Source organism: Phalacrocorax carbo, chromosome 15, assembly GCF_963921805.1.
Source record: "Phalacrocorax carbo chromosome 15, bPhaCar2.1, whole genome shotgun sequence".
Lineage (NCBI taxonomy): Eukaryota > Metazoa > Chordata > Aves > Suliformes > Phalacrocoracidae > Phalacrocorax > Phalacrocorax carbo.
This window is the reverse complement of record NC_087527.1, coordinates 584,995-606,320: the sequence shown is the minus strand read 5'-3', so window position 1 is coordinate 606,320 and position 21,326 is coordinate 584,995. Positions and strand designations below refer to the sequence as shown.

Below are 21,326 nucleotides of genomic sequence, written 5' to 3'. Positions count from 1 at the left end.
TCCCACTTTTAGGTGACATATTTCTGAGGCTGAGGAGTGGGTCCAGAGGCTGCAAGCAGCCGGGAATGGCCGCATCCATGCCACTTTAACCCTTTGGGGCACCTCGGGGTGAGCCACCAGGCCACAGGGCGCACATCCCAGCCAGCCCTGCGACAGCTAACGGGGACCGGCCCTGCTGCTGCCACTTGCGCCCCGGGGCTCTGCCAGCACCGAGCCGCGCCCGCCGGAACCCCCTGAGGAGAAAGGGGCGTGGCCCGGCGGGGGCCGCGCGGCGGTAAAGGTCGCGGAGGCGCGCGTGTGCCTAACGGCCAGCGCGCGCCCACCGGTCAGCGCGCCGCGCCGCGGCTCGTCCAGTCCCGCGCTGCGCCATGGCGGGAGGCCTGGAGTCGCTGGAGCTATGCTTGGAGCAGCACATCCCGCCCCAGGACCTCGCCGAGGTGAAGCGAATCCTCTACGGGGGCGAGGCAAGGTGCGCTGCTAGGACGGGCTCGCCTCCTTCTGCCCCGCCGGCGGGGTCCCATCCCGTCCCGTCCAGTCCCGTCTCCCCCTCGGCCTCCGCGATGGATGCCCAGCCCGGGAGCGGGCGGGGAAAGGAGTCAGTCTGAGGGCGGGTGTGCAGGACACAGGGCTGGGCTGAAAGGAAAAAGAAGGGCAGGTCCTCTGGCCTTGTGGTACCACGGTGAGGTTAGGCTGTGGTGAGATAACTGGGGTAGTTTGGAGGTAATCCAAGTTTAGGCAGCAGGACGGGAGAAGGAAGCTGACTGGAATGAAAGACCTGAGGGGGATAGTTTTGAGCGGGGCCTGGGGAGGTCATGGCTTCGGGTGAGGGAGCTGGAAAATTGGGGATCTGACATGGAGGGGAAGTGTTTGTAATCTGGGGGTGGCAGATCAAAGTTTGTATATATGTGGCCCTTGATTTCTGTGATTTCTAGAAATCACAGTTACAGAGGAGGATGCTGGGAGTCTGCTGCTGAGGAGGAGAGCAGTGAGATTTGCACGTGACCAGGCCATTGCCTGACTGTTGCATATGGACGCGCGGGAACTTGGGTGTCTCTGCAGGGGTCGGTGGTATTTGTGACACTTTTGATCTGCTGCATTCAGAGCAGAAAAGAACGTCTCATCTTGAAATTTTTTTTGCTTGTTCAATCCAGAAAACTTAATTTGCCAGCTGCTGCGCTATCCGCAGCTCAAGAAAGAGATTTCGAGCTACAGGGCTACAGATTTGACGCTGCTCCTGAGCAATTGAGAAGGCCACGTATTGTTCGAGTAGGACTGATACAAAATAAAATTCCACTTCCCACAGATACAGCCGTGGCAGCACAGGTACGTACCCAAACTGGGGTCTGGGCACTGGGTTGAGAAATAATGCGCTTTGGTTGTTGATGTTAGAGACTCTATTGTGAAATGTCTGGCGACACAGGACCTGTCACTATCATAATACAGTGTACTGTAAGAAATTGGAAAACGTGTTCAGTTTTATTGTTTCTCAGAAACATCTCCTGTTTACCTAGTGAGTTGCCCAATCTGTTTGCAGTTTTTTCCAAAGCTAAATAGTCACTGCTTTTGTACATGAAAAACCTTTGCCTCTAAAATGAAACAGATAATCATTTACCCAAAATCAAACGAGATGGCAACCCATGGAAACCATAGGTGTAGTTCTTGTTTTAATTGAGAAGTGTTTCATTATGGGAAAATCCATTAGAGGAAACGGATAAATAAAGCTTTGTTCATTATGCTTTGTATAGCAGTAAACCAAATCTTATTACAAGGTGACCATCATCTCCTAACATCTTGGACACACAAGCACTGAGGTGACGTATATAGAAATAGCCTCCTAAAAGTAGCTTCAAAAAAGTGAAAGAAAATACCACATTTGTAAAAAATCCTGAAGTATTAGTTTTGTACAGTGAAAGGACAGAATATTTCTGAGGTAATTTGTTTTGGAAAAATTGCCTGCCACAGATCCAAGTAATTAATTCAGTATATGAACCAGGTTTGTGGATTCTTGGTCGCATCTGGTAAAAGACTACTAGTTATATTAATGATTCTACCTTATAAATAACTAGTTAACTTTTTCTGTAAATTAATATACACTTGTTGAGTTCATAAGTCACCGTTGACTTGTCTTGCATCCTTTTTTTTTAATTATTGACACCTGAAAGTATCAATGCAAAGCGCTATGCCTATGCTTATCTTTAAGTAGAATACTCAAGAAAAGAGTACTTTGAAATAATGTTTTTTGTCTGTTTAAGAAATATTTTGATGTTTTTTCTTGGCAATAATCTACTTTGCTCTTTGGACAGAGGGATTTAGAAAATAATTTGGAGTTAATAGGTTCTAGAGAGTGTCCCAGATCCACGTGTGTGAGCAGAATTTGGAGATAACCAAGGAAATGGACTGTCCTTACCTCATATTTTAAGATTCTGAGTACTTGACTCTGAATTCACGTTTACTTAATGTCGTTCTGTAGGTTGTTTATGATGAGCAGCAAAATTATAATTTTTGCACATTCTGTTAAGATTTTTAGCTATTTGCAAGTCAGTCAGCAATGAGTTGGCATGTATTTAAATGTTGTAACCATGGAATTAGAATTCCATTGGTTTGCTTTCTCTGTTTTCAGCATCTGAATGCTGTTAAAATCTGCATCTAACTCTTTTCTAGTAGCAGTGCCCAGGAATGATAAGTTCTTGAGTTATTCCCCCTGAAAGCTATGGGACTAAGTATAGAACAAGAGAAATTTAATGTGAACAAAGCTTGTAAAACCAGGCTATTAATATACAAGTGAGTTAGAATGTACAGCTTTTTTTTATAGCCTGACACTTCTCGCAATCAGGTGGCTGCACTGCACAGACGAATTGGGGAGATTGTGGAAGTAGCTGCAATAAGTGGAGTCAACATAGTTTGTTTCCAGGAGGCTTGGAGTGAGTATTTTCTGTGATTCCTTCTAGACTGACAGAGGTCAAGTTCCTTCTATTTTAAAAAGTATCCTATACTAGAAGTATGTCTTGTAAGTAAACAGCAGAGATCTTCCAAGATATACAGTTGACTTTACTGATTTGCTTTCTAAAGGAGAAATCAAAGAGTTATAGTTGGCAGTGCTGTATGGAAGATGCATGTAAAGTCTGTTATATTGAGGACTGCTGTATGCTGCAACAGTGATATTTGTAGGTGTGCTCCATCTTCACGTTGTCCTTTGTGATCCTTTCCTTGAAAGGATCGAAAAGATGAAAGAGAAAAGAAGAAAAAAGGGTTTTTTCCTCTAAAACTTTGGGGGTTTTCTAGACAGATATTAAAATTTAAAAAATGTAATTTTAATTAAAATGGAGCCTTTGAGGCTTAATAGAGGTAAAAATCAAAATTAAGGCCCAAGTTGTGAAAACAGGTTATGCACAGAAAGTGTGCACTGGTGACTGAGGTGTATTTTGCATTTTTACCTCTGGTAAGACTTCACTAAGGGCATTCTTTCTCTCTGCTTAGCTGTGTGTGGGCCCAAAACTCTGTTCCCTTGCTAAAAATATTTTAAAATAGCTTTTGCCTTTAAACGAGGAAAATAGTTGAATCATTCTTAATTGCTTAATTTTTTATCTGTATTCATGTAAACAATGTGTATTTCTTGAGTGACAAGAACATTCTTGTAAGTTTTGTCTTGCATTGGTGTTTTCCAGCCATGCCCTTTGCTTTCTGTACAAGAGAGAAGCTTCCTTGGACTGAATTTGCTGAGTCAGCAGAGGATGGGCCAACAACAAAATTCTGTCAAGAGGTAAAAAAAACAACCAAGAAAAAAAAACCCAACCCCACATCCAGCCTCCCACCCCAGCCCATAAATGCCACTGATTGATTAGCATGAATGTCTTCTTTATGTATCAGTCGTGTACCACTGAGAAAACGGAAATAATCAAAACTAATTTTTACCTCGCTTGACAAATATTCTGATAGTGAGTGATGTAGAAATGGACAAGAACTATGCTTAATTTTTTTTTTTTAAACTACTTTGGATTTATAGACTGCTTTGTAGCATGGAAAGCATATGAAACTGCCCATTTAACTATTCCTGAATTTTACAAGGGAGGAATGATTCTTCATAGAAATATTTTTAATTTCCATTTAAAAGGTGTTTCTTGCCTAGAGCAGTTGAGCATTGAACAATGCTTGTATGAAGGTGTGAGAGGAAGAGCAGCTAGCCTTTTCTGAACAGGGAACACTTTCATGCAAATCTTGCATCTACCTGTGAAATGACACAAAATGTAGGGGGCTTTTATGGACCCAAAGAAATTTGTTATTGTCTGGCTCTTATTTTTCCAGAGACCGTTGATTGCAAGGGTAGCAGAGTTGTTTTTGTTTACTGACAGCTTTTTTTTAATAAGGAATTTCCAACATTTTCTTTCACAGGTGATTGAAACAACGAAAGACTGTTGTGATATCAAAGTTGCCTAGATATGCACTGAAGCTTTTGTAGACAGCATAATATCTTTAGTCTGATCTAGGGCAAGTGTGTGTTGTTTCTCAGTGTGGAATTAATGGCACAATGCAAGCTTGGAGAAATAAAAGAAAGAGATGTCTTTTCTGAAGGAAAAGACAACATGCTAATAAACTGGCCATCAGAAGTTGCTATTTCTCACTTGCACCTATGTTATTTATCATTTATAGTTAACATGTAACACTATTTTACATTTCCTTTTTTTTTTCTCCTTTAAATACCTGTTTTCAGCTAGCCACATGAGTGGTATACCAGAATGAAAGAATGGGATGGGATCTCTCTCCTCTCATACCTGTGAACAGATGGAGGTCGGCTTCATAGTTTGACCACTGATGTTAGGATGCTTCCCCCCCGCCCGCCCCCGAGTACCTTGCATTTCTACATTTCTAGTTGAAGGATTCAGGTGGAAAGCACTTTGTGATGCTCTTCATCTTCAGTGAAAAAACTGGCGATGTGGGCATGCCAGTGTGGGTTAAGCATTAGCCCTTAATAACAGTCAGAGTAATGTACCAGATGAAAAGTTTTTTAATCCTTCTTTCTGAACAAAAAATGAAAGTAATTACTGCGGGCTTGTGTATAATAGAAGAATTGTGTTCATTTGTATAGCTGGCAAAGAAATACAATATGGTTGTGGTATCTCCAATCCTGGAGCGAGATGAAATACATGGGGGAACCCTATGGAATGCTGCAGTGGTCATTTCTAATTCTGGAGCTGTCCTTGGCAAAAGTAGGAAAAATCATATTCCAAGGATTGGAGATTTCAATGAGGTAAGATGCAGTATTGTGACTATCAAGCTAGTCTTATTGCAGCTCTTGTTTGTGTCAGCATGTGTTGTGACAGGAAATGTAATGGATTTCTAGAAGGTGTGGTTCACTCAGCATCAAATCAGGTTTTCTCAGGTGAAATTATAGTGAGTTACTATATCAAGAATAGAGAGAGATGACTTGTCTTGCAGGACAAATAACATTGCGTCTTTGTTGTGTACTCTTCCTTGGCCTGATAGAAACTACAAAAGTATCGAGGATCTTTAAAACAAAATTCTGTAAGTCACAGCTTTGTTATGTTAGTTGTGCATGATTGACTCAGGTAGTTCAACATGCACACATGCGAAAACTTACTTAAATTTGGAAGGCAATTGTTTCATGGTTCAGGTGTGAGCATTATTTATGGTCTTGATCTCTGTTTCTCTGTGAGGTTGTCTTGGAAATGACAGCTGTTTTGCTTATGTTTCTTTGAGCAGAATCCCTTAATTCATTATGCTTCTGACTGAATAGCTGGTTTATGGCATCTTCTGTTTACTAATCTCATTACTTCCACTGAAGCCCCCAGCAGTTTTTAGGCTGTTCTCCAGAATCAGCCTCAGAAACTGAATGGGTAGTAAAGGCAATGTCGGAAGAAAACTGGTAAATCTGAAATGTGTTTATCCATCCATAGAATTATCACAAGCAGAAAGATCAGGATTAAAAATTAACCAAAGTCTAAAAATACATTGTCTTACCTAACTAAATCTCTCCTCGTCAGCTAAAGTGAGTAAATAAGAGGCATTTCTTCTAAGCACTGGGGGCTATGTACCTGCAGTTGCTTTTGTTCCCTGTCTGATGCTCCAGTCACTAAACTGAGGCTTCAGAATCCAAACTGCTTTTTTATTAATTTTAAAAGTTGTTTTTGTGTGTTGAAACTTTGTGCTCAAAGGCTTCTGGAAGTTTTGACCTGGGCTCCTAGACCTGATCAGACTGGTTTCTGTTTCTGCAGAGGCGGCTGTTAACAGGTTTCTACACAATGGATTTCTGGCACAGGCCTGTCAGTCACCAGTGTTGGCTTCTATCTTTAACAATTATTTTGATATTTAATATTATTTTATCAGATCTGTCTTTTAGCTAGCAAAACAGTAACTAACAAACCCATATAAAGTATAAGCGCTGACAAAAATTACTTTTGGTTACTTTTCACATTCTTGATTTGTGTAATCGAACAAAAAATAAATTCCTGTTGATTGTGCTAAAATATGATGTCTATCAGTTTTTTAGACAGTGTTTTGTGGAGCATCAACAGATTCCAAGAAACTTCTTGTTTCCAGCTATGAAACTAATGAAAGGCACTTAAAAAAATTTTTACTTTTCCATGTGAAGTATAAATAGAGTTTCATTAAGAGTTTTGCATATTACCTAAAAGGAGTTAGTTCTTGTAAACCTAAATGCCAGAATTACCACAAAACAGTCTATTTATATCTCGCAGGTATACTATAATGACTTGACATTTATTGTTATATCTACCTCGTTATAGAAGCAAGTAGTGTATACCCACAACAGCGCTGTCTTTTTAGCTAGTTTTGTTGGCAAAGCATTAAGTCCATTCTTCTGAGGAATTCTGATAGAGGAACTTTCGAAACCACCAAGACTTCAGAGAAGGATTATGCTCATCTCTGTTACTTCAATGTTGTTTTCTTTATCAACAAAGTTAACCCCCAAGGAAGGGCTAAATTTGAAATTATTTTCTGTGGATTGTCTCTATAGAGCAGATAGGGAAAGGAGCCTTGTTAAAATAATCCTTGTTGAATCGGTGAGAACTAAGTGGAAAGGGAAAAGAGGTTGGTTGGTAACCTATTCAGCTATGTGTGGGAGGGCATATAAATAAACAAAAATCAATCCTTCTTGAGACATGACAGTTTGTTGCTGTGGAGACGATTGTGACCTCTGGTGAGGAATAAAGAAATAAGAACTGATGAATTCCCTGAAGCAACAGCATTTTTGTTTTTATTCTCCTATTGTAATAAAGGAAGACTGCGAATAGAAGAAAAAAAATGGAAATACATTCAATCAGCAGAATTGTTTTGAAATAGAGCTGTGTGAGTGACTACCACGTGGTGTGCTCTCTACAGACATTAAAGGAGATAAAATCAGTGCCCAAGGGACTGCAAATTCATGAGACCTGATAATAAGAAGCATGAGATGTCATGTTTACTGGGCATACTGAACCTCTAGCCCTTGTACGTTTCAGAAGATGATCCCCCTGTATCTATCACGCTGTTCTTCTACACTTAGGTGAGGCCCTAGTTGGTTCCCCAGCTGCTACTGTGCTTGCTCTAGGCCTGATGCGGTTCTGCTTCCTTCAAGGCCAGTGGGAGTGGTTGTTCGAAGGGACAGATAGTTTCAATAAAAAGGGAGTTGTTTCACACCACACATTTCTTATACAGTAAGATGCATGCCCTGTTGGGTCAGGCTGGTGGGTTACGTCTCTTGCTTTTCTAACTCTTGAGATCATCACAAAAAGGTACTATTAGGAATATTAGGCCGCTCTGCAACTTTTATACTCCATCAGTATCCACAGTCATTGTATAGGGGATGCTGGGTGGCGTGTTCCTAGCTGTTTTGTTCCTTTTCTGTGGTTCTTATCAGTAACTTTGTCTAATCCCTTCTGAACCTGGTGATAATACCCACTTTCACAAAGAAGCAAATTTCAGGAGTCTACTGCCTGCTGCATGAAAAAAGTGACTTTGGCTGAAAACAGGTACAGAAGTGTAATTTCAGGCAATACCCACTACGGCTGCTGCTTTGAGATTTCTGTATACATCTCATCCGCTGCCTTTGTGATTTTGTAAATCTCATTCAAAATACTACTCTCAGCCTTCTGCACAGATTGAGGAGCCTTTTTAGTTGCTCCTTGCAAGGCAGCGGCCCCATCCCCTTCATCGTGTCAGGTGCCTTTGTTTATTCCATCTCTAGTATATCCTTATTGAGAAGTAGACACCAGAATTGCTCAGAGTACTCAAGCCACTGGCACACAGCGTTTTTATAAATCAGCAAAGCAATGTTTTCTGTTATATTTCAATACCCTTCCTGTTGATGTCTGAGATTTTGTTGGGTTCTTGGCTACCACTGAGCACTAAGCAGGCAGCTGCCAGTGACTCCACACAAACCCTTTTGTACCTGGGAAGAACTGATTCTGTATGTTTAATTTAGAATACCTGTGTGAATGTTTGCCTCTCTCAATAGCTGTTAACAATGCCCTATCCTTCTCTTCACTTGCACTTTTACAGGAGCCAAGTGCATTTCTAATTCTTTAGAAATGTTTGATATGATAAGATGAAAGTTAGCAGCATATGGTAAATGGGATCTTTTAAGACAACAGTTTCTTTTAGGAGTGTTCTCCGGATTTACCCCATAATTTTCCTGGTGGCAGTTTGAATCTGTTTGTTTAGAGCAATAGGCACACAGGAGATTTAAATAACCAATCTTGGCTATACACTGATATTTCCTTATTGCATTCATAAAATTACTGCATATCATTACATAACAGGTGAATGTAAAGGAATTCATGTTCTTTAAATGGTGTTCATCATCTCTCCCTTTAATCAGAATCAAAGGATCCTGATGACCAGGAAAATCTTCTTATGCGGTGAAAGTAGTGAGAGAGGTGTCTAAAGTTTGTCCATTTGTGAATCTCTCAAGCTTCTGTAGAGGTTTCTAGCGTTACTAGAAGTGTTTGTCAAAGACGGAGAATGCTTAGGTGTAGTATGGGTGAAGGGAAACAGGAGCTGGATTTGATCTCAGCAGCCTGAGAGCACCACTTTTTGGTATATACCCATTTCAGTGCAGCTTGTGTACTAAATGGAAGGTGTCCTCGCTCATGGTCTAATGACCTGAAGCTGATAATCAGAAACTGGGAGATGTCAAAGCACTGTTGGATGAATTTCCTTCTGCTTTTTTAAGATGCCTGCATTTGTGGTTTATTGTTTGTTTTGTTTGTTTGTAGTCTACTTACTATATGGAAGGAAATACAGGACACCCAGTGTTTCAGACACAGTTTGGAACAATTGCTGTGAATATCTGCTATGGGCGCCACCACCCTCTGAATTGGCTCATGTTTAGTCTGAATGGAGCAGAGATCATCTTTAACCCTTCAGCCACGATTGGAACACTCAGGTAAAATACAAAACTGATTTAGGCTGTTGCATGCTTTCTGGGTTAACTGAACCTCTCAGCCCCTCACTGGGGCCTCAGGGGCACCTTGCTGAGGTCTTGGAACCTGAGGTATCATCTCCTTGTTTTGCCTTTCCAAAGGAACCAGCATTGTTCTCCACCTGGGGTTTAGGGCTACCAGTCTGCTCATAGTCACTAATTCTCTTCTGGAACTTTGGTTGTACATCTGCAAGTCTTTCGTCTCCGAGACAGGACAGAGTTAACCAGCACCCAGCTGGCATTCTGAAAACTAATGAGAGTTTATTTAGAATATCTGTATAATATTTTTGCTTTATGATAGACAGTAGTAATTTGCGTTCAGGCTTAGCTTGCGGGCTTGCAACGTCCACCTAGGAGCCAGTAAGAGTGGTATCAAATTGCAGTTTTCAGAGCCAAGCTGAGAAACCCTTTTCTCAGAAACTTTTTTTTAAACTGCTCGCAATTTTGTGATTATCTTGAGCCAGACTGAACCAGTGTAGACTGTTTCACTTGAGATTAATCTGCAGATTGACATTAATTGTACCCTACTGACCTGACTTCCTAAAAGAAAAAAGAAAAGCTTAGTTCAGTGAGCTAAGAAAATACACTTCTTAGCTAGCCCATAATGATTAATTTGTGGATTAAATTGTGAATATTCTTTGCCTCTATATTATGAGCATCAGTCACATTTCAATGGAATACCTTTGAATGTACTGTGCTTCCAAAGCACTGTCTGACACAGGCTGTGTGTTGTTTGGAGTGCTATAATGTGATACAAACTAACTGCATTTCTTTGGGGCTGGTGCGGAGGCTTTCTTTAGGTAGAAGTGGTTTCAGTGGTTCTTTATACCACTCTTCTTGACAAAATCACCATGCCTTCCGTTCATTCTCATTGTATTCTGTTCTTTGTTGTCCTACTCAATAGTTTCAAATTCCAAATTAGACTATTTGTAAATTGAGGTCTGGGATTCCAGAATGTGTTTACACATGATAGAACTGTACTTTTTCTTTTTGCTTTTCTTTGGCTTTCTTTTGTTGCTTTTTTCCCCCCTGATAATAGTAGGCTCTGAAAAGTAATTTAGCATAGTATAATGTTTACATACATATGACTGAGGAAGTGATGATAGTTTATTCTTAATTATAAATATTAATATTTTATAACCCTTTTCAGCATAAGTGGTTAGCTTCATACAGAGCAGGGAGCAAAGTCTGGCTTTTCAGAGGTCTTTGGAACAAAAATGTTTCCTTTGTGAGTTGAAAAAACATATTTTGGGCTATCTGAACTGTCTTTGAGTTTCCAGCTCCAAATACAAGTTTTAGGAAGCTAACGGGAACATATTTTGTTGTTACTGATGATATTGTAATACAAGTATAATATCCAGTAGCACATGAAAAAAGAAGACATACTGGTCTCTTATAATACTAAAAATTCTGTCTCATTTCTTTTCCCTCTCCCTTAAGCTGGGCTTGTATGCATGGACTAATGGCAGAGTACTTTAATTTTTTTCCTTTAAATCTAGGGGAAGAGATTTTTCTAGTGTCAGTTTTGTAAACGTTAATGTATGACATGTTCAGGCAATACAGACTTGCTAACTGGGTATACAAAATGATAGAAGAGTTAGAAATGTAAGTGGTTATCTTTTTTAGCATTTTCCATTTCTCCAGGAGTCACCCAATCCCCTCTCTTTACCTGTTTAATGTAAATATGGAGTTTTCCTGTCTCTGCAACAAGGTCCAAGAATATTCATCCAGTTTTTATTGTTGACCAGCTAGAAAATTCTGAGGACATTGAGCATTCATAATAGGGTAGAAATGGTGAAAACAGATTAGAGGCCTAAAATTTTCATACCCACAGCCAGTTCAGCTGCAGAGAACCATGTATTTACAAACCTGGAGAGTAGAACTGTAGGCTAGATACAGTGTTCTGTCGTTCAAACTGCCTTTAATAGTTCTTGATATAAAAGATAATTTTGGCAGAGTAATAATTTTCCAACATTAGGAAAATGTCCTTTGAAAAGAGTTGAATGAATACACAATGCTTTTGGGGCAGTTATTTCACTACTAGAATAATACTTGTGGTGTTTGTCCACTTATAATCCATTAACAGGAGAGCAAACAGAAATCACCTTGTTGTCATACAGCACTTCATTGGTACTCTAGGTGCTTCAGGGTCTCCTAATTATTGTTTTTCACTTGATTGTTTTTAAGCATATAATTTTTATTGCAGGAAGAGCACTCTTTGAGGCCCCTGTAAAAACTGTCACTGGGATTGCTTCTTCGCTATAGCCTTTTTTTTCCCTGTGTCTCTTCTGTGAAATTGTAATTTGTTGGAGCTTTAAAATAAAATCCATTTTTCTTAGAATAGCTGGCTGCCAGACTCAAAGCAATTGAGAAAAGAGGTAATAAACCAAGTTCTTTCAGTCAGTCCAGTGACCATCTCAGTCTGACTTGAGACTGAGTCTGACCAGCTAATTAATGAGTCAGACGCTTGCAACCTTGTCTTGGTACTCAGAGTCTGGCAGGTGCATGCTATCACAGGAGTGTACAAGTTGTATCACCTTTGTTTTGGAGCTCTGAGTACTTCTGGACCTCCTATTAGCTAGTCTGATCCCTGTGTATCAAACTATTTAATAAAAAGAAGACTCTTGCAGTTTTAAAATCTCCTTTGGAAAAGAGGTAGAGCCTTGTTAAAAGAGAAGGAATTTTTTTATTCTTCATTTCTCAGTTCTTCGTTTTATGTAAATTTAGTGACTGGTTTAATAGGTAATTACTGGGAAGTTACTGGGATGCTTTTGTTAAACATATTTCTTTTTCATCAGCCCACTGTGGGAAAGTGACTTACTAGAAAGTGCCATGAAAACTGTGGTTGAAAAAACGGAAGTAGGAAATCGTGGTGGAAATGGCTTTTTCTTTTCCTTTCGTTTTTTTATTATTCCCATAATTTTTTCATTCACTGCTGCAAAAGCCTCTCATGGACCATTTTGGGAAAAAAGGAGGCAACTTATATGAATCTCTTACAGCTTTGCTGCAGAATGATGTTTGGTGTATTGAAAGTTAATGGAATGGGAAAGCATGTGTAAATCCTTTGTGTAAGTTGGAGAGTAAAACAATTTACACTTCAATTGCTTTGAAAATCTTGAGATGTGGGGTTTTTTTCCTTTCTTTGTTTTTTTCCTTCCATGACAAAGCGGTATTTACCAGGCTATCAGGTAAAATCATTTATACTGATACCTGAGCAGAAAAGAATTATAGTGCTTGGCTGTATCCGTGGGGAGATTTTGCTTGTAAGAGCAAAATCAGTGTTAGCAAATAACTTTGGCTTCTTCGACAGAAAATGTACAGTGTAAGACGATCATTGTCTAAATTTAGCTCTGAAGTAGACAAGTAGTGAATACCTGCCTCCCCTTTTGTGTACTACAGTGAGTCACTGTGGCCAATTGAAGCAAGAAATGCTGCCATAGCTAATCACTGCTTTACATGTGCCATCAACCGGGTAGGAACGGTATGTATCTTCGCTTTGTTATTTCGTTTCATAATTTAGGTATTGTAGCATGATTTAATTCAAGGTAATGAACTGAATAGCACTAGAATGTGTAGATTCCTCTACTGTATTAGTGTTTATAATATGAATTGAAAATGGACAGTGATAAAGAGATTGAGAGCTACCTTGCTGCTGGCAGCCTACTTTTTGGTTGCAGCTGCTTTCTGTTGTTGAATAGCTCCCTTTGTAAGAGGCACCCACCCTTTTGCTAATTCTCCTAGTTTCTGTGGTGAAATCAGTATTCTTTTAGCCAAAATGACCAAAAATTAAATATATTCTCAAGTCAGTGGTACACAACTGGTTGCTGTTGTACAGATACTACCTCTTTCTGGACACTGAAATTCTATAATCTATTTCACACAACAGGTCATTCTTGCTTTCAGATTAGTCCAGATACCCCACATGTGTGTTCTTTTATAATGTTCCCTGCAAAAATCCAGACTCGTTCTTGCCATTATGTGAATACATTTGCCTTCTTTTTGATCCACAAAGATATGTTTGGTTAAATGTCTCCTCTATTGCCTCTTCTTCAGACTTGTGAAACTGATACATGTTCCCCAAAGTGTTTATGAACAACAGGCAGTGATACTGAAAGATCTTGTTTTCTATCCTATCCATCATAGAAGCTAGGCCCCTCTGATGACTTCCTTTAGACAGTGCTGATAGTATGCCAGGAAAACTCTTAATAGATTTGTATAAACTTCTGTACTAAATATGGTAGATTAGCAAGGATTTCTTGAATGAAATAGAATTATACTGCCACCTATGGATTCCTCTTATTTCACAGGAATACTACAAAAATGCCTTTACTTCCGGAGATGGTGGAACAGGTATGTTCAGGAATCACATTCAGTGGTTGCTCACGATTGCTAACTAGAAAGTCTGACGAAACGATAGCTCTCCTGCAAATGTCTCTCCCATGACAGGTCTGGTAGCTAGCGACTGCCTTGCTTAAGACTGCTGTTTTGTAAGCTGGAGGGTAGCAGCACTTCCTATTAAAGGTGGTGGTACCACCGTATGTGGTCACCAGGAGTTCCTACCTAAGTTTTCTATATACTCTCAGAGAACTAAGAGTTTTGGGTCAATGCACTATTTTAGGAGAGGAAGACGGAATTTTTTTCCTATCAACAAATTAGCTTGTGTTGTCAATGCATGCATGACATTTTATTTGTAGTTTTGAGACTACTAACAGTAATGGCCCTAGCCTGAATCCCCAGCCAAGCTGTTCTGCCCTGTTTCATAGATTTGCTGGAAGTTGAAGAGAATGCTCAGAGGAGCATTCTCAAAGAAGAGCATGAGATTTGCTTGTATGTACTTCACTTGTAAGTTGAAACACTGTAATTTGTCCTGTGACAGCCATACCAGCTTCTGGCTTAACTCCGAGTGGGCCTGAGACTTTTTGTTAGCTAGTTTTGGAGCTAAGTGTTTGTAGCAGCTGCATCAAAATGGTTAGTGTTATCCATCGCTTAGTAGTACAACAGATGTGGCTGATTTCTGGCACAACTCAGAGCTGTGTAATACAAAGTAAGATTTTTTTCCGTGCCTCAAATGCCAGTGTTTTAACTTTTGACTTAGTATTGAAAATTGAATGGGTGCACCTCTGTCAGCTGTTTTGGAAATGTGTGATTTGACAATGAGAATTCATTTAAATTCTAAATAAAAAACAAGGTAAAGCCTTTACTTTAGTTCAGACACTTAATAATGGGAAAGCATAACAATGCATTATTTAAAAGGCAAAGCAGTAGGTTTTTTCCTCTTAATTCGATATATGTGAAAGCTGTACCATGCGTTAAAGTAACAGCTGGTCAAAACGGCAGTCACCTTAGGATCGTGCTGTGACTTTTCAGGATGATATCTTGCTTAAAGCACAGTGAGTGAGCAACCACAGGAAATTGAGCCGGGTTTTACAGGACACTACATGTTAAGTTGTATACTTACTTGCAGATGGTGTTACATGCTTTTTAAAAATTTCTTTAAGCACACCATGACTTGGGCCATTTTTATGGCTCGAGTTATGTAGCTGCACCAGATGGCAGTAGGACCCCTGGACTCTCGCGCACTCGGGATGGGCTTCTGGTTGTAGAGATGGATCTAAATCTTTGCAGGCAAGTCAGTGACAAATGGAATTTTAAGGTAAGTCTCCTTATAGAGAAACAGACTTATACATGATATTGGAACAAACAAACCTTCATAATGATCATATAATCTTACAACAGTTAAGCAGCAGCCTTTTTTTTTTTTTAACAGTCCAAAGCGTAACTTGTTGAACTAATTTAACAGGATGTGCTGGAGGCCAAGGGCATAAATGGATTCAGAAAAGGAATAGGCAAATTCAGGGAAACTAGGCCAATAGATTTTACATAAAAAACATAGCCTTTGGTCCTTAAGTGCGGATTGCCAGGAGCTCCAAGGGCCCCTGGGGGAAGTGTGTGTGGTTTCCTTATGGAAGGTATGTAGGCATTTGCCGCTGAGCTGAGCCTTTGATCTGACATAATATGGTAGTTCTACATATTCTTATAGGCCTTGTCAGTTTTGGTGAAATTCAGTGAAAACCCAAAACCAGAGGAATCTTTAAACTTCCGAGAACTTTGTGTGTAAATTTCTTGTAGTGTTAACCCCCTGCATTTGCGGGCATGTTGAAGCCACAGAGAAAGAACTGTGTACCTTTCTCTCTGAAGCATCCTAACACAGTTTTCAATTAATCTAATCCAGATTAAGACGACTACAAGCCAGGCCACTTAATGTTTGCTTTAGCAAACTTACTTATTATATTTTTTTGCATTCTGAGATAAAGCTGATTTGGATCATCTGTCCCATGGGTGTAATTTGATTTAATTTGTCCAGCAGCAGTGGTGGTTTAAGAAACTGCCATCTCAGCACTGCAGTTTGCTAACCCTTCAGTTGTGCCAGTACAAGCTATGTGGGGTGCTATATTGTATACTGGTTTAGTGGAGTGACCAGATTATTATTACTTTTTTAACAAACAAAAAAACCACACCCTCTTAATCTGACTGAGTTTATGGCAGTCCCCACAAATATTCTGTTGGAACAACAAAGAAGGCAAGCAAAGGGAGAAAAGGGATGGCAACTTCTTAATTAGGATTTGCTGGTGAAGAAAATGTCTTGCTTACTTATGTGGAGACAGGACTTTTGTTCTAGTCCTCTGTACTGCCAGAGACTAGAATTTTTTCCTATCCACTCTTAAGATCAGCATGATTTAAATCCTAACAAAGTTGACCAGCACTCCTGGCCAGCAACCACCACAATACACGTAGGTTCTTCAATGGTAATCTAGTATTTAAAGTAAGTAATTTGTAAGGAGTGTGTGCTGGTTTTGGCTGAGAAGGGGTTAATTCCCTTCACTGTGGTGCCTGTGGTGGTCAGGGACCTTTCTGGCTTCCCATGCTCTGCCACATCGGTGGGAGGCTGGGAGGGGCGGGGCCATGGCCAGAGCAGCTGACCCTTACTGGCCAATGGCATGTTCATTCCGTACCATGTGATGCCATGAGCAGTATATTAAGGAGGGCAGTTGCAGCATAGGGATGTGGGGGTGTTGGGTTGGTGGTTGTGTGGTGTGCAGTTTGTTTTGGTGGTTCATTCCCTCCTCCCCCCTGGATTTTGTGCCTCTTGTCATTTTCCTTTCCTTTGCATTTTTGTTGTTGGTTTTTTAAATTTTAATTATTAAACTGTTCTTATCTCAACCCACGAGTGTTACCCTTCTGATTCTCTCCCCCATCCCACTGGTGGGGGAGTGAGTGAGTGACTGTGTGGGGCTGAGCTGCCACTAAACCATGACAGTCTTTTTAGCGCCCAATGTGGGGCTCAAGGGTTGGAGATAACAACAACTGCTGGTCACAGCACCATGTTGTCCTTTTTGCAGTTGGTGTTAAAGATCGGTGTTGGTTTGTTGAGTCTGCTGTGTTCTGCTGTGATTAGTAACGTTTTGCCTATGAGATTTGTTATGCAAACACTGGTTTTCAGCTTTATCTGGTATTTGGGGTTTTTGCTGAAACCTGGATACCACCTTGTTGAGGCAATTAGCAATTATACCTCCTCCTCTGAGAGATTTTATATGGAGGAAATACAGAATAATACCTTTGCAACTTTGTTCTATGATGTCTGTGCCTTTGTTACAACAACGTTTTTGTATCTTGAACATCCTTGGGTGGTTAAGGTGCACTTATTGTTAGTTTTTGGGCATGTTGTTTTGGTTTTGACTAAGCAACTTAAGAATATCACCCAGAAATCTGCCCCAAGGCTTGATAGTTACGAGTGGCAGGGCATGTGGGATAGCATGGGCAAATCCGTAGGGCAGTGGGCACCCCCAGTGTTTTGGAGTTTCACCCCCGAACAAGTGCAGAATCCTAAAAAACTAGTAGAGTATTTGGAGAAAGTATGTTGTTACGCTGGGAACTCCAGAGAGACAGAGATAACTGCAACATGCTGGGGTCTGGCCCATGCATACTGAGCCCTGCTCAACAGCATTCAGTGCCCCCAGGGGGAAGAGAATGTCTCTGGATTGAAATGCAAAGTGACTGGCACTGCGGCCACTCAATCCCCCACAACAAGTACTGGAGCTGACTCAGAGAATCAACCCGTGCCAGCATCAGTCACCCCCATACACAAGACGAAATATTGGAAGCGGACGTTAACTCATTTAGAACAGGATGATGAAAAATCAGGACCATCACAAAGAGAGGAGAAAGAAGTCATAAATGAAGTAGAACCACCCGATCCCTATCCTTAAGTGAGTTGCGAGATATGCGAAAAGATTTCAGCCGTTGTTCAGGTGAGCACATTGTCACCTGGCTGCTCCGATGCTGGGATAATGGGGCCAGTAGCCTGGAACTAGAGGGAAAAGAAGCCAAACAACTGGGTTCCCTTTCTGGGGAAGGGGGCGTTGACAAAGCAATTGGAAAAAGAACACAAGCCCTCAGCCTCTGGAGGCGACTCCTGTCCGGAGTGAAGGAAAGGTATCCCTTTAAAGAAGATGTTACATATCGCCCAGGAAAATGGACAACTATGGAGTATCTAAGGGAATTAGCTGTGCTTGAGATGATTTATGGTGACCTGGATGATCAATGGTCATCCAAAGATCCAGATGAAGCCAAGTGCACACGACCCATGTGGCGGAAGTTTGTATGGAGCGCACCATCCTCGCATGCAAACTCATTGGCAGTGATGTCCTGGAAAGGTGGCGAGACACCAACGGTGGCGGAGGTGATAGATAGACTCCGGGATTACGACACAAATATCTCTTCCTCACTAGTCTCTGCTGTGGAGAAACTATCCCAAGAGGTCCAGCAACTCAAAGAAGATCTGTCCTGCTCCCCACCTCGACAGAGCAGTGTCTCAGCTGTTAGGAATAAGCGTCCTTTTGCTCAAAGGAGAGGGTACACACCACGGGCCAACCTATGGTTCTACCTGCGTGACCACGGAGGTGGAGGTCCTCTAGCGTGACCCTAGAGGAATGGATACGTGAACTGCAAGGAAGAAAAATCACTCAGGGAGGTTCTTCCAGGAAAGCTGCTGCTCCAATTTCCAGCGAGCAAGTCCCCAGACAGAGGAGTAGAAGTGCTGATTTTATTTCTGAGTGTAATCAAGAGTCCCTCTATTCACATTTGCAGGAAGTGAGTTGTGACTGCCATGATCAGGACTAGAGGGGCCCTGCCTCCAGCTGGGTGGAGGAAAGGGATAACCAGGCTTACTGGTCTGTGTGGATCAGATGGCCTGGCACGTCCGACCCACAGGAGTATAAAGCTTTAGTGGACACCGGCGCACAGTGCACCTTAATGCCATCAAACTATATAGGGGCAGAACCCATCAGCATTGCTGGAGTGACAGGGGGATCCCAAGAGCTAACTGTATTGGAGGCCGAAGTGAGCCTCACTGGCAATGAGTGGCAGAAGCACCCCATTGTGACTGGCCCAGAGGGTCTGTGCATCCTTGGCATAGACTGCCTCAGGAGGGGGTATTTCAAGGACCCAAAAGGTTACAAGTGGGCTTTTGGTGTAGCTGCCTTGGAGACAGAGGAAATTAAACAGCTGTCTACCTTGCCCGGTCTCTCGAAGGACCCTTCTGTGGTGGGGTTGCTGAGGGTCAAAGAACAACAGGTGCCAATCACTACCACAGCAGTGCACCGGCGGCAATATCGCACCAACAGAGACTCTCTGATCCCCATCCATAAACTCATTCACTGACTCAGTAAGACCCACCCACCCTTTAACAGTCCCATATGGCCAGTGCGGAAGTCTAATGGAGAGTGGAGACTAACAGTAGACTATCGTGGCCTGAACGAAGTCACGCCGCCACTGAGTGCTGCTGTGCCAGACATGCTAGAACTTCAATACGAACTGGAGTCAAAGGCGGCCAAGCCTTTGTGAGTGAGTGACTGTGCGGGGCTGAGTTGCCAGCTAAACCATGACAGTGTCGATTTGTTACTGCAACCACGCATTTGTTTTAGACAGCTGTTTTTTTGGAACCATCTCGTGCATTACAATATAGTGCAATATATAATGTGTTTTGATGTCAATTTGATCTTAAAATACAAATTTTCTGTGGATTTGAAATTGTGAGCTGGAGCTGAATTTCTTTGGTAATGCTGCCAATACCTACATAGGGACTAAAGACAAAAAGGACTTTTAGGTCATCGTCTGGACAGAATTGCATTTGTTATTTTACAAATGCGTGTGGTAGGTATATGGTTGTTGACATAGTGGAATTAAATTGTGCTGAGAGATTCCTAGGGTGGTTTTTTTTAAGTCAGGCAGGCTTTAGTTTTGCTTTACCACTGAAATCTGAGGCCTTTATTGCAGAGTAGAGATTTAGTGTGTCAGGAAGCACATGGAGCATTGCTTACAACAGCTTAGTAGGGGTATCTGAACAGAAGCAATTGTATTGATTAGGAAAAACGAACAGTAAAAGCAAAACACTGACCTTTAGCTGTTTTGTATAGAATTGTTTTTTTCTTGTTGTTGTTGTCCTCAAATCTTATGATTTCAGCACCTTAGTTTTATGTTGATGGTGTGGATTGCTATTGTTGGTCTTTTGGCACCTGAGGCAGAGCTGTGGCTTTTGTTTCTATGACGGGATATCTGTTTCCTTTTCCTCTCATTTGTGGCCAAGACAGAAGTAGGTCTTGATATGAGGGAAATGAGGAAGTATGAAGTCGTCATTTATCCACTGCAGAAAATGCTTGATAGCAAGTGGGAACCTATTTAACCTGTTCTGGTATATGCAATTTGAATTCAATGAAGCCTGAAAGGGATGTTAAGTAGAGTGTCTTTGCTAGACTTACAGCAGCAAAATAGTTAAACGAATTGTCCTCGTTACAGTTTGGCAAGAAGGAAGTAGTTTGGGCCTCTCAGAGCCAATGTTGTAGACTGTGCACTTCAGAAGTGGATAGTGCGCTACGTAAAGTGCTATGTTTCAGCCTCCTAGCTTACTCTTTCACCCAAAGCAATGACAAAAGTTTGTATTATTAATGGATAAAATAACAGTAGCCCCAACACAATCAGTGGCACATGTGCAAAGTTACTGCTGGCAGCAGGGTTCATCAGTTGTCAAGGACTTAATATGAGGACATAATTACAGAGACACTCCTTTGCCTTCACTGACATAACTTACTTAAAAGAGAATATTGTTGATGTATAAGGAAGTAAGTCCAGCTTTCACATTCAACTTTCAGCTATCCAGGATAACTAAAATAGCCGTAAGTAATTAGTCAGCAGACATGACTACCAATGAAGGAAAGCTGCAAAGCAGGAGGGTGTTAATTTTAAATTTTTACTTTTTAGAGTGGAAATGCACTTCTACTTTTTTTTTGGTAGAAGTATAGTTTTAGGCAACACAATGCAAGTTCTTTTATAAAAGTATATTAGTTTGTGCTAAGGCACTGGAGGTCGTGCATTTTGAGTGACTTATGATTTTACTGTTTGGGGCAATTGAATAATATGTTGGCATAAAAAATGGTGGATTTAAATATCTTCTACTGAGGTACTTTCATAGCTCACTAAAAGAACTGAAGCTTTGATTTTTCTTTTACAGATGACTGGTAGATATGAAATGTACGCAGACAAACTCACTGAAGCAGTCCAGCCTTATTTTATACCCAATATAATCAAAGAGTAAGAGAGAGCATCTCATTACAATCAAATGTTACACAGCAAATTAAAAGGTACCGTTGGATGATAGCTTTACTGTGGATCACAAGTTGTTATTTTAATGTCATTTTAATTTCCTGTAACCAGCATTTAAATAATAGGATTCAGAATTGTGTTAAGTAAAATAATTGAAAAATGCCTTCTTGGGTTTTTTCTTGGCACTTACACTAGTCAGTCCAAACTTTGTTTCTTATTAGAAATATATCCA

General features: G+C 40.9%; 1 protein-coding gene across 1 annotated transcript; it reads left to right on the top strand.

The window, feature by feature from the left end:
* The first annotated feature begins 262 nt into the window (after positions 1 to 262).
* Positions 263 to 21,257, top strand: UPB1 (beta-ureidopropionase 1). The gene is made up of 10 exons (XM_064466402.1): positions 263 to 469; positions 1,152 to 1,323; positions 2,834 to 2,921; positions 3,666 to 3,760; positions 5,084 to 5,245; positions 9,231 to 9,400; positions 12,836 to 12,917; positions 13,744 to 13,786; positions 14,935 to 15,089; positions 21,003 to 21,257. The coding sequence occupies exons 1-10, from the start codon at positions 369 to 371 to the stop codon at positions 21,084 to 21,086; spliced, it is 1,152 nt and encodes a 383-aa protein (XP_064322472.1). The 5' UTR covers positions 263 to 368; the 3' UTR covers positions 21,087 to 21,257.
* The last annotated feature ends 69 nt before the right edge of the window (positions 21,258 to 21,326 follow it).